This window comes from Bidens hawaiensis, unplaced genomic scaffold (genome assembly GCF_021521415.1).
Source record: "Bidens hawaiensis isolate Kalapana, Puna unplaced genomic scaffold, B.hawaiensis_p1.1 tig00005770_1, whole genome shotgun sequence".
NCBI classification, from domain to species: Eukaryota; Viridiplantae; Streptophyta; class Magnoliopsida; order Asterales; family Asteraceae; genus Bidens; species Bidens hawaiensis.
In genome coordinates, this window is record NW_027491378.1 from 274,400 (window position 1) to 291,232 (window position 16,833).

The 16,833-nt window shown below is 33.6% G+C and overlaps 2 protein-coding genes across 2 annotated transcripts in view; one reads left to right on the forward strand and one right to left on the reverse strand.

Annotated features, from left to right (window-relative positions):
• The window catches only part of LOC143630566 (ubiquitin-conjugating enzyme E2 2-like), a 206,936-nt gene that overhangs the window by 60,357 nt on the left and 129,746 nt on the right, over window positions 1-16,833 (forward strand). The gene's annotated exons all lie outside the window — the stretch shown is intronic.
• Window positions 1,071-4,128, reverse strand: LOC143630558 (type I inositol polyphosphate 5-phosphatase 8-like). The gene is made up of 6 exons (XM_077099544.1): window positions 4,017-4,128; window positions 3,837-3,918; window positions 2,877-3,557; window positions 1,494-1,757; window positions 1,268-1,427; window positions 1,071-1,184 (listed from the first exon to the last, which is right to left on the reverse strand). The coding sequence occupies exons 1-6, from the start codon at window positions 4,126-4,128 to the stop codon at window positions 1,071-1,073; spliced, it is 1,413 nt and encodes a 470-aa protein (XP_076955659.1).

A 16,833-nucleotide genomic window follows, 5' to 3' on the forward strand; every position in this document is an offset into this window, starting at 1 on the left:
CAGTATATGGCTAAATAATTTGATAAAAAGAGTACTTTTACAGTTTTACTGAATACTAAAGTTTAATAAACAAATTTAACAATTAGCATATTAATATTTTGTATCATTCGAACCAATTTAAATTCATGTAAACAGGCCAAAGCCTATATATGAATGTTCAGTATACGCTGGCTCGCTGCTAAATGAACCAAGCCCAATTTTAATATTGCTTTAATTCTTTACAAAGGACACTTTATTTACAAATAGCACAACTCATGAACAAAAGGAAATGGTTTTGTACGGAATGGATAAACAACCACTCTCCTACTAGCCTTTCCAACTAACCTTAAGGATTATTTTGTATAAGGGAACTAACTAGTTCGAAATCGGCTCATTCAAAAATGAGCCAACTCGATTTGGCTTGTGATCTTGACCCGTTTCGGCTCGTTTAAGTTAAACAATGTTTTATATTCTAGTTTATATTTTTACTATTCCACTGGTTTTGTGACCTACTATTCGGTTTCTTTTGTGAGTTGTTGATTTTGGCAATGTTTATATTAAGCATTATGGTCAACTTTATGTTAATCTTAGTTTAGTTATGCCTATATTCGGTAGTGCAGTTTTTTTTTTAATTTTGAAATGTTGATCACGTGTATTATAGAGATTTATATGTTATTAAGGATTCTAGTTATTTTTGAATAATCTAAAATGTCTTCTTACAAAGAATCAGTTGATAACTCATAAGTTGTCCTTCCCTACCAGGTTGAGGGTCGAGTCCCATGATAGACAGAATGTGCTCGATGCATTCATCGCATGTGTCTTGTTATCACTACGATTCCCTTTGTGCTTTAGATCTCTTCTAGTTTAGTGGATTCCAGTTGACGAGGTCTATCGCAGATTCGCAGGCATGATTTGTTTCCGAGTTCTTGCTGAAGACACATTCTATTGGCCGTCACATAAAAATTGTATGATGTAACATAGTTTTCAATTTAATTGTTGGAACCAAAACAAAGCTAACCAATAAAAGAATTAAAGAAATTAAGCACCTAATAATGTTTTCTCTAGCTATATCTAATCCAATGAACTCTTCATCACAGGCTTTTGTTTCTCCTAGGGCTGTTTTTGTTTGATGGTTGTGCTTCTTGCTCTTTGTAAATCAGTGAATGCAATGTAGATGAAGCCTCCCCCTTACCTCTTTCTTGTTCCTAAGGTTTATCATTAATCACATAACAATGCAATAATTTATTTATGTTTGAAGACATTAGAGAAAAGTTAAAACAATACTTACTATTTGTTTAATGGAAACCATTTCTGCATCATCAGACTTGATGAGTTCAATCTGTGTAGAGAAAAGAGCAGACACTGGCCTGTGATCCGAGAACTTGCTCTCGCTACGAAAATAAGAATGTTGTTTTACTCCTTTCCCATACCATAAGATCCTGTCACACCTGTTTCATGAACAATATTATTACATGCATGGTGTCTCGATCGTTTTGAATAGTAAATTTTCATACCATGCTGGTGTTCTTTGTTTTTCGCCGGCTCTGCTAGGAAGTGTACCCGAGTACCTATTGCTATTGAAAGTGGAGTACTTATATGTTGGTGCAAATTCTATGTTACCTTCTTTCCACCCTTGAAACACTCCACCATCTCCTAGTTCTTGCCTTAGTTGATCAAACTCTTGAAGGGCACTCCAGTCTTGTTTTTTTATTAGCTCTCTAGCTAAATCATTTTCCAAGTATAATCTGTAGTTGAGATCCCCAAACCAAAATATCTGGCTGTTTCACAAAACAATGCATATTATTACGAACTTAAGAGTCATATCTTTAGATATATGATTATATTACTCTTGTGTAAATGTGTCGAAATGAATAATAGGTCAAAATGAGTATGTGTTTATATGTGGAGTTGGGTTGGCTCTAAACGTTAACCATGTGTTGTCGGTGCAGACAATTTATGCTTTTGTTCTTAAAAGTTTTATAGACAAGGGTACATGCACCGATCAGCCGGTGTCCCGATGATTGAGTGCTATGTGCCTTATGTCCAAGGCTTGATGCAAAACTACTATCGAGCCGGGGGTCTCACTGGAAGCAGCCTCTCTATCCTTATAGGGTAGAGGTAAGGCTGTCTACATCTTACCCTCCTCAGACCCTACTATAGCTTTGCTATTGGTGGGATATACTGAGTACGATGATGATGATGATGATGAATATTTAACTTTCTTTGGTTAAAAGAAATATATGTTGTTTCAGAAATAAAATTGCTTTTAATGGAAAAGGTTTTGAAGGTTTAATGTAGGTTTTTGAATATCTGACATAGCGGGAATCTAACACGAAGTTCATGGATTTGGTTTCGTCTAAACAGGTGTTCGTGTCAAGCTGGTTGGTTCACGGGTTGAACTTCTTAACCCATGTTTTTCTCTTTCTTTTTTAATTTTTCAAAAATTTTGTTTTATGTAGTAACTTAACTATTCGGGTATTTTACCCCAGAATTTTGAAGTTTAAAAATAAATTGAAATAGTTTAAATACAAATGCATTAAAAAATTAAAAATAATATGTAAATTCAAAATTTTAAAGTATGATTACGTAAAATACATAAATAAAGTTTTTTCGGGTTAGACGAATCGTGCATGCTCATATTAGCCCACGGATATACATGTCGTGTTTGGGTTTTGACACAATTTTTGGGTTCGTGTCGGGTTTGACCCTCCAACCCGTGAACACAATCCGTTAGCTGCCTTATGTATTAAAAGTACACTCTCGGCAACGCTTGACCTATTTGACTGGTTTCCCGTTTAGTCAAACATTTTTCACTTTACCGGTTTGACCATAATAAACAAAAACCATAAACGAATCAACAAATTTATAGTCAAATCGAAATTACACACATTACTTACTCATGTCCAAGGATTGTGAGAGGCTGAGGCATGCATTCATCTTGAAACTGTCGGCTAAACGTTGTCCGTTTAAAGATCTCAGAAACTTGATGATTCCTTCTCCCTTCATCCCCTTTCTTCTCACCCGAAGCCAAGTGCGCAACAACAAAGCAAAAGCTCGTTCCTTCAATCGACATACTAACCGACACCGACCCTTTGTTCCCCAAATAACCCATAATCCCACAAGCCACAGCACTTACTTTCACACTTGATATACTATACTTCTTGAACAATGATGTATTGATCCACACACTTATGAACACTCCCACCATCTTCTTGCTTGCCATTAATGTGTACCTACCACAACCATTAACCTCTTCATCCTCTACACTTGTCATTGATGTTTCACCTAAAGCATTGTTCAAATAGTTATAGTGCTCACTTGTCATTGGATCTAATATGGGTGTCATCCATCTGCATGCACATTTGTTGTTCAATATTTGACCAATCAACAAGTTCCAGTTTGTTGCTTCAGTCATATCTTCTGCTCCAATCACAGTCTTCGCTTTCAACGGCACGATTTCTTGAAACCCGAGAACGTAGATGTCGGCAGACTCTTTCACATTCAACCATTCATCTAAATCCACAGCCAAACTTCCAACAGGAGACCTTCCAGCAACATTCCAAGTGGCCACAAATATTCTAAAACATAAACATATGCAATCAACAACTTATATAAAGGTGTTATATATTCTTTTACATCGATATAGAATGCAAACAAAGCAACAAACTGTATCGCTAGCCCCTTTTGGATGCAAAACCAAGCCTCATTTATTGATCTTGGAATCATAGCATTACTATGCATAACTCGGCTAAGTAGCTCCATAGCCTCAGGCACGCTATGAACCCAAAAGTATCGAATGCAAAAGTATGCAATTAAATACTTTATAAACATCATGGAAATACCATAAGTTAAATTACCGCAATTCGTCAGTTAATATGCATGGATCCATCTCCGTTGACATAAACGAAACATCCTCCTTGGATTCATCTCCAGACTCACCTGCAAAAAATAATCAACTGTTTTCCGGTTAATTCAAAATTACAAAAAGTGAAGTATTTATTAATTTGAAAGATGGTTTATTGGTTTAATATATAAACCTGAAAACTGTTTATAGACAGAAGAAGGAGGTTTAGACTTGTGTTTTTTAGTAAACCAATGACGGAATGATTTGGATTTGGATTGGATTTGAGGTTTGTAGTTGTTATCCATGTAACAAGGTGGAAGAGACCATGCTAAGGATTAAAGTTTGTTAAGTTGATGGGATGTTTTGGATGAAGAAATGGTGTTGATGATATTGTATTCATCGCCTATATTCATAGGAGAGTTAAAGACAGAAAGAGACGACTATTAGAAACTAGGGAAAATGAAAATCACAAAGCAAAGAGCCATATAGCCTGCGATGATCCCAAGTGATGAGAAATATAATTAATATAGTCAAAGATATTAATTAGTTGCATCCTTTATAGTTATGATTCCAATTATAGTTTTAATATATTCGGCCATTCAAAAAAAATTATCATAATTTACTTTACATAATCATGAGTTAATGGCCATTTTCGTCCCTGTGGTTTGCTACTTTCGCCACTTCAGTCCAAAATTTGTATTTTTGTCAATTTAGTCCTCATAGTTTTAAATATTAGCCAATTACATCCTATCCGTCTAACGGCATCCAGCTATGTCGTTAGTTTAAGGGTATTTTTGTCTTTCTCCTTTTTATTTTGAGTTATTGGTCATTTTCGTCCCTGTGGTTTGATACTTTTGCCAATTCAGTCCAAAGTTTGAAATTTTGTCAATTTAAGTCAGTTTTTTTCTATAACCCTAGAGAGCATTATCCAAGCCCAAAACAAGTCTGCATTTACTCTGTCGACAGCAGTAATCATACCCCCTCCTCTCGTATTTAGTTTCTAGACGGTTCCTAAACTCTCCCCCATGGTGGAATTCAATGGTAAAGTGGTCAAAGCAATTCCGTGAAACCGAATTGTACGGAAAAAACTAAAAATCGTTTATTTGATGAATGCATAATATTTAGGGTTTAGAGATTAACATATCATAACGAAAATCTGGGTCGTAATCAACTATTATACATTAATCAACAAAACAATTTTTAGTTTTTTGTATATAATTCGATTTCAGGGAATTACCTTGACCACTTTACCATTGAATTCCACCATGGAGAAGATTTTAGGAAATGTCTAGAAACTAAATATAAGGGGGGGTATGATTACTGTTGTCAACAGAGTAAATGCATACCAGTATTTGAGGTTGCTCGATGGTTTTGGGCTTGAATTATGCTCTTTAGGGTTATAAACAAAAAACATAAAAAATAAAAAAAACTGAATTAAACTGAACATTAAACTGACAAATTTTTAAACTTTGGACTGAATTGGCAAAGATATCAAACCACAGGGACTAAAATGACCATTAACTCAAAATTAAAAGGAGAAAGACAAAAATACCCTTAAACTAACGGCATAGCTGGATGCCGTTAGACGGATGGGACGTAATTGGCTAAAATTTAAAACTATGAGGACTAAATAGACAAAATTAAAAATTTTGGACTGAAGTGGCGAAAGTAGCAAACCACAGGGACGAAAATGGCCATTAACTCCATAATCATTATAATTTTATTTCACCATTTGATCGAGTCAACCTCTTAATCTCATGAGAAGAGACATCTTGATGCCACCAAGTTACGATTCATTTTGTATTAAAATTTACATGTAAACAATTTTGCTATATATGTGAATCGAAGGGGTCTACCACTCTACTTTAAACGTGGTTGGTTTTTTTTTTATCTGCGACTGATTGTTTACACTTGTTTGAATAACAATTTAGGTTTGTTAAATACTTAAATTATAAATACAAGATAAAAAACCTTAATCCTTAGCTATATTGTTATGAGGTCATAAATCAAAATAAAATATTACGATATTAGTTGGGTGTAGATGAGCTAACATGGTATCCCCGTGTTGCAAGTTGTAACATTTTTCTTACCAAGAAAAACCACTGTAGAGATACTTTTATTAACATTAATTATTAGATATTGAAACAAATATCAAATCGTTCTTAACTTTAATAAAACTAGTCAGAAAACACATTTTTGGTTCTCTTTTATTTTGAAACTGGTTTTAGTTGAGTTGTTTTGGACAAAATAGAAACATTAAGTAGTTTATTATTTTCGTGCAGTAGATAGTGATGAGTAATAAACTAAAAATATATATAAATTATTTTTAATTGAAGCCCGTTTAATAGATAGTTTTGAGTCTGGGTGCATAACTGAGCTTGATAGCTTGATGAGTCTAAATAAGCTTATTGTATAAGAATACTGTTATATATATATATATATATATATATATATATATATAGAGAGAGAGAGAGAGAGAGAGAGAGAGAGAGAGAGAGTGAGTAAGCAAAACAATATCAAAATGAAATCTATACAATTGAGCTATTCTAGATGCATAAAAGAACACTGGGAGATGAAGGAGACTGGATGAACCCATGTGTTTATACAGTGCTCTTAAAAACTATCTTATTGTCTACTTAGAAAACCCACCTGTCTCTTAAGATTTTAGGTACCTCTTGAATATTAACTTAGTCTAAAATCGCACATGAAAGCGTTATGTAATTGCTCGAAACTATCGTTTGTGTTTTTCTAACTTTTTGCGGTATATGAAACTAAGGTAGAAAGGTTAGCTTTATGGTCATGCATGTTAAAAGAAAAATATTAAATCATATTAAGTATATATTAAAAAGTAATTTCAATGGTCTCATTTTATGCGAGGATGGTCGTAATGACACTTCGTTGTTTGGCATCGCACTTATGTTGTAGCCATGGTAGAGAACTGAACCTCGAGTGATTAATTTGATTCGTGTTTCGAGTTTTTTTTGGTTCACAGCATGTTAAATTGGACAACTTTTCAAGGTTTTATGCTCCACTGTAACTCACGGGTCGTCTACATGTGAAATTTGTATTTGTTTTTAGATGATTCGTTGCAACGCGTGGTTGTAAACTACTAGTAAATGTTAAATAAAAAATTTATGCATTATATTATTATTATTATGTATTTAAAATTCAGTTTAGACGGAAAAAGAAGCTTATCGAGCGTATCGACTCCTACTCATAACCCACATCAAGATTTGTTCACACTTCTATGTGAAACAAGTTGTGCTTTGTTTTAAACACGTCATTTTAAATATTTATATTTTGAAATTCACTCATCTGTTGATGCGTTATTTTTACCCTTTAATGTATTGTTTGATATGAAAAATATATATATATGTCAACATAAGAATCATACCTATATTTTTAAGTTAAATTAAATTTTTACATGAACTTTATCGTGTATAAGTGTCTAACAGAGATGATGTTTTAAAAAAAATCATTCGGATAGATTGGTGGTCCAATGAAGACAATTGATTGGCTTGGGACCTCCTAATAAATGAGGAGAAGGACTACATTCGGTAACGGCACACATGACTTTATTACGTACGTGGAAGGTTGATTATTAGATTTCCTTCTATTTTTCTAACTATATATACACAATTACACATACACTAGCTTACAATCTGGGATGAAAATTATAAATGTTTATGTACATCTCATAAATATAAAAAATATATTATATATAGTCACTGTTTAAAAAAAATCAAAGATATGTAAAAAATAGCATATGATTGAGTTTTGAAAATGCATTACTTATTATTTAATGTAATTTTACTTTCATTTATTTATTTATTGTTTTTGTAACGACCAACAAAAAATATCGAATGTGTCTCAAATACAACGATAGAAAAAGATACAAAAAACAATAGCATCAGGGAAGAAAACAACACACCAAAACTAAAGTATACCACAAAGATCAAAACGACGCCAATCTTCCTAGGTCAAAGAGTACCTAACTATGTGGTTTTATACCCACAAAAGACCTAAAACCAGCGGATTAGACAACGAACTCGGGTTGTGTTCAAAGGTCAACTCATTATGAATCTTCCAAAGACAATGCAAAAATAATGGCTTGAACTACTTTAGTCTTAATTTTATGGAACCTTAACTTACTAACTCCAAAAGTTCTTTAACCCCAAACGCGTATATCATCAGAATATTGCACCATTGGGAAATTAATTGCCATAGATTACGTGAGATCACACGAGACAAGCATGTGTTCCGTCGTTTTTTAAAATATAGAATTACTTAAAATAAATGTATTTATTAGTATAATTAGTATTATACTAAAAAATAAAGCAATTATAACTTTTATACGTTTTTGAAACAAGTTAATTTTTTATAGGTCAAATATTTGTTACAAGTTTAACACCTCTCCTATAATAAATAGGAATGAGCTAATTGGATGGTATCGGTACCGACCGTACCGATAGCGAAAACTAAAATCTTGATACCGACGATGCCGATACCTAAAATGCTTGTCCCTAAATATAAATACCAATAAAAAGTGGAAGTGAAGTTAAAAAATTAATAGTATCTTTTAATGCATATACCGAAGAAGATGGTTATTCATCACCAAATTATGAAAGTTTCGGTTGCTAATTTAATGTTATAAATTGTACAAAATAAACCCATTTTACAAAAATATATGTGGACGAGGTTTCTTGTACGGTCATCAATGTGGACAATTTTTTTGATATTCAAATGATTTTGTGCATTTATTTCATGATAAGAATATGATTGTATTGTCTACCTAATTTTCTATTAGTGACTTAATGAAAAGAAGTCTTTATTTTTCTACTTTGTTTTTTAACGTTAATATTGGTGGCTTGCGATATCAAATTACGAAACACATTATTTATTCACGATTAAGATAATAATTAATGTTGACGAAAAGTCCGGACACAAGACGAGAGCTTCGGTGCACGCGCTTAACTTCAACGGAAGAAAGCTTATAGAAGAAATGGTTTTAGTTATATACAGGGACTTGTATGTTCTTATTGGTGTGTGTTTTTTAGTGTATAAACAACCACCCAAGAGGAGCTCACTTTAGGTGGGATCGGTTCGTTTAATGTTATGAATTTTTTAATACTGGTTACGGAGTCGTTCAATATTATCTTTATATATTTGTTCGATCGTTTGTTTATACCGCATCCGTATCGAGCAAAATTATCAAAAAAAAAAGCCGTTTGTTGTTGGATCCGGTTTCGGGACCTACAATTGGTATCAGAGCAGGTCGAATCTTATGATTCAACTTTCCTCTTGATATTCGGGTTCTATTTTCGCGATTGCCCGAACCGAGACGTTAAAGACCCGTTGTAGTTTGAAAATAAAGTGGGAAATAAGCGTGTTTGAAGCTTCTCCTTGTAGATCCGGATGTTCGGGATCTACAAGTGCCAGATCCGGCGTTTTCAGGACCGTTCCGCCATGCGTCGAAATTCCGGCGAGCCGAGGGTTCTTCTCTGGCGACGATTCCAGAGATTGGAGATGTACATCAAACTCCGACATGAGTGTCGGTTATCTCTGTTTGTTGTGGGAGGTCGGTATTCCGGTTAAAAAAACGGCAGTTGCGACGGTGACTCAGATAAGGCCATGGGCTATAGGCCGGACCAGTGGTGTAGAGATAGGGTTTCCACTACCGGCAGGTTTTCCGGCGACTAGGTTTTGCAAGGCTGCCAGAAAAACAAGCTCCGTTGAACGGTTTTTCAGCAGAGGTCAGTAGTGGATTAGGATGGCATTAATGGAGAAGACATGGTGGCTGGTATTCACGGTGATGATGTTGAGGTTGTGGCCAGTGACCCTACTTCTGGTCGGAGAACGATTATCTGGCAAGTGGTCGGCGACGGTATTCCGGTGAAGGGTGGCCGGTGATCGATGGTGGCAATGGCAGTTGAGATGAGCGGCATAGTTTCTGAGTGTTAAACTTTGTTGTTCATTATTGCTGCTGAGGTTTGGTGGCCGAAAAGACAGGGTTCCGGTGGGATGAAGATCCGGCGAAGGGAGCCGGTCACCGGTGACCTGTGATGGTTGTTTATGCGAGAGGATGATGATTGAAGGGTGGTGTGGCTGAAACAAGGTTTTCCGATGGACTTTGATTGATGGTGTTGAGAGATATTGCCTGTGAACTGGGCAGAGCACACTTTTACGGTTGTAAGGTTAGATTTTCCGGTGAGATGCCGGCTGATCGGAGATCGAATTTCCGGCCGGTACGTCACAAGTGTCTGTGTTGATGGCGGTTGATATCACAAGGGTTTATGTCATCCATTTCTTAATAGTTGGGCCCGGTTTTATTTAAGTTGGGCCTTTTTAGATGATGGGCTGCTATTATTTACTAACCTGTGATGGGCTTTGAGTGTATGGGCTGCCTAAAATAGACCAGTTTGCTTATTCTGCTGGGATCAATATTTTTAACCAACAAAGGTAATTCTCTCGATCATTTCGATAAACATTTACAAGAAATAGTGAAGTGATCCGAGCCACGTGCTTGCAAGATATTTTTTGGTCCGAGTAAGTCATTTATTTTTCGTGTTGATCAAATTGGATAAAGTCAAACTTGTTAGGGTTTTTGGTCATTGTTGGACCGTGTTCAAAGCATACTATTTACATGTTAGTTTCAAGGCGTTTGAGAATTTGATCCTGAAAACGTGGGCTACGAGCATCCGAGATGCTTATTTATTAAGGTGATAATTTTTAAACAAGTTGGATTTAATTGGGAATTAAATTGTTTAAGCTCTCAACCTGAAAATGTGGAATACGAGTATCTCGAATACTTATTTATTAGGGGTGAGTTAAATAAATAATTTCATTCAAGGAAATAATAAGTTTTGTCATTTGATCGTTGTCCCTGGTATTTCGTCAAGCTCTTCTGAACCTATATTGCTTAAGATCCGAGATGGATAAAGAAGTGAAAGCGTCTTCATGAATGAATTAGGTGGTCATACCTTGATGGGGGTGATTGAAGAAGGTTCGGTTATCTGGATGATTTGCGAAAATGCGAGACACGGTTCGACGATGTTTTGAGATCACAAGTCAAGGGGGTGATTGTAAGGCCAATATTGGTGACTTGTGATATCAAATTACGAAACTCATTATTTATTCACGGTCAAGATAATAATTAATGTTGGCGAGAAGTCCGGACACAAGACGAGAGCTTCGGTGCACGCGTTTAATTTCAACGGGAGAAAGCTTCTAGAAGAAATGGTTTTAGTTATAAATAGGGACTTGTATGTTCTTATTGGTGTGTGTTTTCTAATGTGTAAACAACCACCCAAGGGAGCTCACCTTGGGTGGGATCGGTTCGTTTAATGTTATGAATTTTTATTATCGGTTAAGGAGTCGTTCAATATTATCTTTATATATTTGTTCGATCGTTTGTTTATACCGCACCCGTCTCGAGCAAAATTATCAAGAATAAAGCCGTTTGTTATTAAATCCGGTTTCAGGACCTACAGTTTTTCTTAGAGTTCCTATTCAGCTGGGTCATTCCTTAGAATTATTAAGAATTCATGGGCCTAAAGATCGGATAACCGTAACCCACCTTGCCCCTCCTCAAGGTCGTCTTTGTTGTATGGTGTATATTGTTTTGGGGAACATCACAAAAAAGCCAAATTGAACCAAATACACATAGGAGTCCTGATGAGTAAATTTTAAAAAAGTAACATATATACCCAACATGAGTAGTTGGGATGCCTAACGGTAATTAGATGCAATTTTATAATCTGGTATGAGATTCGGATGCCAATACTCATCTCATTGTTATCCTTAAAGGCATGCATTACACAAACTATCAGTTGTGTATCTATGTTCATATGTGTATGAGACTAGGCCTGTAAATGAACCGAACGTTCGGTAAACTATTCGTAAACCGTTCGACGTGAAGTTTGCTTATGTCCGTTTATTTAATAAACGAACAAACACGAACAAAAATTTGTTATCGTTTAATTAAACGAACGAACATGAACACATGTACCATTCGTTCATTTATGTTCATGAACGTTCGTTTATGTCTGTTTATTTATGTTCGTTTATGTATTCATAGAAAATAGTTAATTATTATCTGGATGAGTCATCTAATTACAAAGGTTTTATATTTTTTAAATTTGTGTTAATTTAAGTGTTTTCAGTTATGTTCGTTTATGTTTGTTTGTGTTTATTTACATTTGTTCATCTATGTTCATTTATTTTCATTTATCTTTGTTCAGTTATGTTCCTTTAGATTACAAACAAACGAACATATAACGAACACAAATGTTCATTCTTTTAAATAAACGAAAATGAGAATAAATATTTATTCGATTAAGTGTTCGTATTCATTTAAAGTTAAATGAGGGAACACAAACATGTCCTTGTTTGTGTTTGTTCGATTAATTTACAGGCTTTCATTATTCACATTGATGAATACGTCAGTCTCAATCTCTAGGCTCTGTCGATTGTATTTGTGTTCGCTTGTGTTCGTGAACCGTTCGTGAACACATTCATTTCCTTAATGAACGAACATGAACATAAAATCTCGTTCGGTAAGTGTTCGTGAACAAATTATTTCCTTCATAAACGAACATGAACAGGGCCTTGTTTGTGTTCGTTCGGTTCGTTTACTGCCCTATATGAGACTTTTATCAACGTCACTAATAATTATGTCGTGTGAGAATAACCACCCTCGTATAAGCTTTTGTTCATGTGTCGTTGACAGCATGTACGTTCAAGAGTTCAACTGATAAAATTCAATATATAGATGACAAGAACTCCCATAACATTTATTTGATTTGTGCATATGCCCATCTAATGAATCAACGTTTTCTATTTTATGCATTAAGCTTAGAGAAGTATTCCTAATTTAGACAGTGACTACTATTTTCTTTTTATATTACTAGGATAATAACCCGTGTTACACACGGTTGAAAAACATATCAAGAAACAATATAAAATATAAAAAACATATTCAGTCAACACAAATATTTGATATAAGTTTTTTACCAGTAGATATTACAAAAGATGTTAAACTATGTCTATAACATAAAAAGAAAATATTTTATAAATAAATAATTTAGTAAATAAGGAATAATATAACATAAATGAACCATTATACCTGAAAAAAATAAAAAAAACACATTAGTAACAGATTTTGTAATATTATTTGAAAACTAAGCTTACAAATACATACCAGGTTTAAACTTATATTTTCACCCGTGTAGAGTTTTCGTTCAAAAACCTTTTGAAACAAAAAAAATGTCGGTTATAGATGAGGCGAAAAATCTGGTTACAAACGATGGGTAGCGTTATGATTTTTGAATGAAGCGTGCGCTTTTTAAAGAAGAAACGATGAACAACCTAGTAAATTTAATAAGTTTTTTAATTCTAACAATAATTAGAATAATTAATACCATAATTACATTAATAAGTTACAAAAATATATAAGTCAATATCATTGATTAAAATTTTATTGTGAATATGTGGAAATTAGATTTATGAAACATTGATGACCTGGAAGACTATGTGGATAACCTAGCTGAAGGACATTGGGAAAAATTATATTGCTTTAATATATTAGTTAGATTAGATGCTCGTTAAATCAATTACTATTGTTTAACTAACATTATTATACCAAATAAAAGAATGTGTTAAATATAATAAGCTAATATTTTAATTATTATAACAGTTAGGTTCCTACTTATATATAATAAAATTTTTAAATTTTAAATTGATAGGTCATAAAAATAAATTAATATTAGTGAAACTTGGAAAAAGGCATATTATGAACAAAAAATCACAATATATAAACATAATTTTAAGTAACAAACATATTAAAAATCATATCGATTAACCGATAATTTAAAAAAAATCATACCTTTAAACCCTAAATAGATTAAAACATAAAGCGATTAATAGGAATAGATTAAGTATCAAATCTATTAATCGTTAGTATAAAAAATCATGCAGTTAAACCCTAAATCTAATAACTGTGAATAAAGTTGATGTTGTGATTCACAAAAATCGATTAAACACAAAAATATAAATCATACATGATAATTGCAAACGATGAACATATTTGATGTTGTTTGGATTATGAAACCGACAAATAATGAAGAGCCGGTTATAGATGAGGCGAAGAATCCGGTTACAAATGATGGGGAGCGTTATGATTTTTGAACGAAGCATGTGTCTTTTAAAGAAGAAACGATGAACAATTTAAACCTAGTAAATTTAATAAGTTTTATAATTCTAACAATAATTAGAATAATTAATATCATAATTACATTAAGAAGTTACAAAAATATAAAAGTCAATACCATTGATTAAAATTTTATTGTGAATATGTGAAAAATAGATTTATGGAAGGTTGATGATATGGAAGCCCATGTGAATAACTTATATAAAAGATAAAATTGTGTTGCTTTAATATATTAGTTAGATGCCCTTATAAACAATTTAAATTGTGCCATTTATTACCAAGTGGCTTAGTATGCTTTACATGTCTCTTGATGCCCCTTAGCCACTACACCGTAAGAGGGCCGTGACGGTAATTGTAGGATGTCATTGTGATGGACCGGTGCTAAATTGACAACTGACTAATCCAACCACTATACGTCCATAAAGCTTTGTATATTTTTACCTTCGCCTGTCAATAACGTGTGGAAATTGTTTTTACACTATTAATTTAATATTGATAATATAATGCAACATTAGCAGCCAACCTTGTTTTTTCCTAAGTATTAATTTTAAACAGTGTTAAAAGTATTTTACATTACACTGTTAAGTATTGTTTGAGTCGGAGTAAAATACTTTCCCGTGTCGTACGGTTTCGTTAGCAATAGCATTTAATAATCCTGAAGGTGCAATATTCATGATTGCGACATTCCGTCTGTAGATAAGACTCTTGTAGGTTTACTTCACTATCATGCCATTACTAATTACATCAGCATGCCTATTTATTTTCCATTTTTCCTTTTCCAAAAGCATGATGAACCAAAAATCAAAAGAAAAAAATCCTGATAACTCACTAACGTAATTTTTATTTTCTTTTTTATTGACATCTCAAGGCACACAAACTACTTCAGATCGGTTATTAAAAAGATCTAATTTAGCCAAGCCTAAACAGGGCAAGGCCTATATTAGAGCTCATTTAATAAAGGAGCTCGAACCCAAGCTTTACTTTCAAGTTTGAATGGGTTTGCGCCCAAATAAGCATGCTACTTGTACAGGTTATTAAATATACTAAATAGTTTGGATTATTAAAATTCAATTTTCTTAATAATAATAACTATGGTACAAATATATATTAACCAAATGACTTGTAGCATAGTGGTATCAAGGTGTTTAAAAGGTGTTTCTTGAGGGTTCAAGTGTCAGAATTAACAAATGTTTTAGATTTAGAAGTAGAAATAGAAGGCGTGTATATTATGATTATAGCAGGCAAATGATGACTCGCTTAAAAAAATAGGTTGACTTGGGCCAAAATAAAATGTATATGAGTTCGTTTGGGTCACCTCAACTTAGAGAATGGGTCAATTTGGCCCTACTCAAAATCAGTCAACGGGTCAACATGAACAACTATCGCTAAACTTGACTTGCAAAGAGTCATAATGGGTTGGGATCACCCATTTCCATTATTTCTCTTCTCCACCTACTCCTTGTCGCTGGCACCACCACCGCTAGCACCGTCGCTGCCACTCCACTTTCCCTCCACCACTCACCACCAGAACTCAAGGTTAGTTGTAATCCATTAGTAATCATCTAGTTTAGAAGAAACCCATGATCTTTGTTAATGAGAACATGATGAAGAACGATCATAACTTTGCAGGGCTTGACGAAGAAAAAGCAATGCAGAAGTGTATCTTCAGGATATGTGAAAAGCCCTTAAAATGCTCCTCAAGATCAGATTCTTGATTTTGTATATTGAGAATATTAGAATCAGTTAGCTTAGCTTAATACTAGAATCAGTTAGCATGAGTTCAATAAGCCTCTTGGTAGAGGCAACTTTGGTATAAAAATAGTAAATATAAATGTTTTTAGGATTCCTTTATTATTATTATTATTATTATTATTATTATTATTTTGTCTGTTTTTCATTTTTAAATTCTGTTATTGCATTGCATGCTTAAGTGAAACAAAAACCAAACCATCTTTTTATCCAAACCCAGAAAGTCGAATCATTGGTTCTGTTAGTTATTGGTTGATCGGCTTTTGGTTGCTTACCACTATCCACCACCCACTGTTTTCATCACCGTCACCACCCACCGACTCATTTCAACGAGACTTCATTTCGCCAAAATCCGTTTTGGCCAGAACCAAATTGACACTTTTTACCCCTTTTGAAATGTTTTGACTCAAACTCATTTTACTTGGAACCCGTTTTAACCCAAACCAAGTTTGACATTTTTTTTTTCTAAAAATGACTCATTTTGACCGAAATTCATTTTACATAAAACTCGTTCTGACCAGTTACTAGACCTACCCAGTTTGCCAAGCTTAATTAGGATCTATTAAGATTTATAACTATAAATATATATTAATAAGAAAACTAAATAATTAATAAATATAAAAGAGCCAAGCCAGAGTCCGAGCCGCAATCCAGTTGTAAAACTACCCAAGATACGAGCTTAAGATTTAGAAATAGAACTCAAAACAAATTGGGTTCAAGCTCTCTCAAGTTATATGCGTCAAGCTCGGGCTTGGTTCAACTTGTTTACACCCGTATAAAAGAATACAATAAAATTCATAATTAACAAGGGCATCAAAATAAAATAAAATACAATTAACAATCATAAGAGTCGAAATAATATCAATTTGTAAGATCTTGTCCCCTCGTGAATAGTTTTTGTTATTACATAATAATAATGTGCAACCCTACAAAGTTAGTTTTTGTTCTTCAACTCTCATTTTCTTTCATGTTGATTAATTCCAACACTTCCTTAACTAGTAATGTTTCTTCCGGGCAACATGTCGTAATCTACTTGTTATTCTACTAGTCCTCA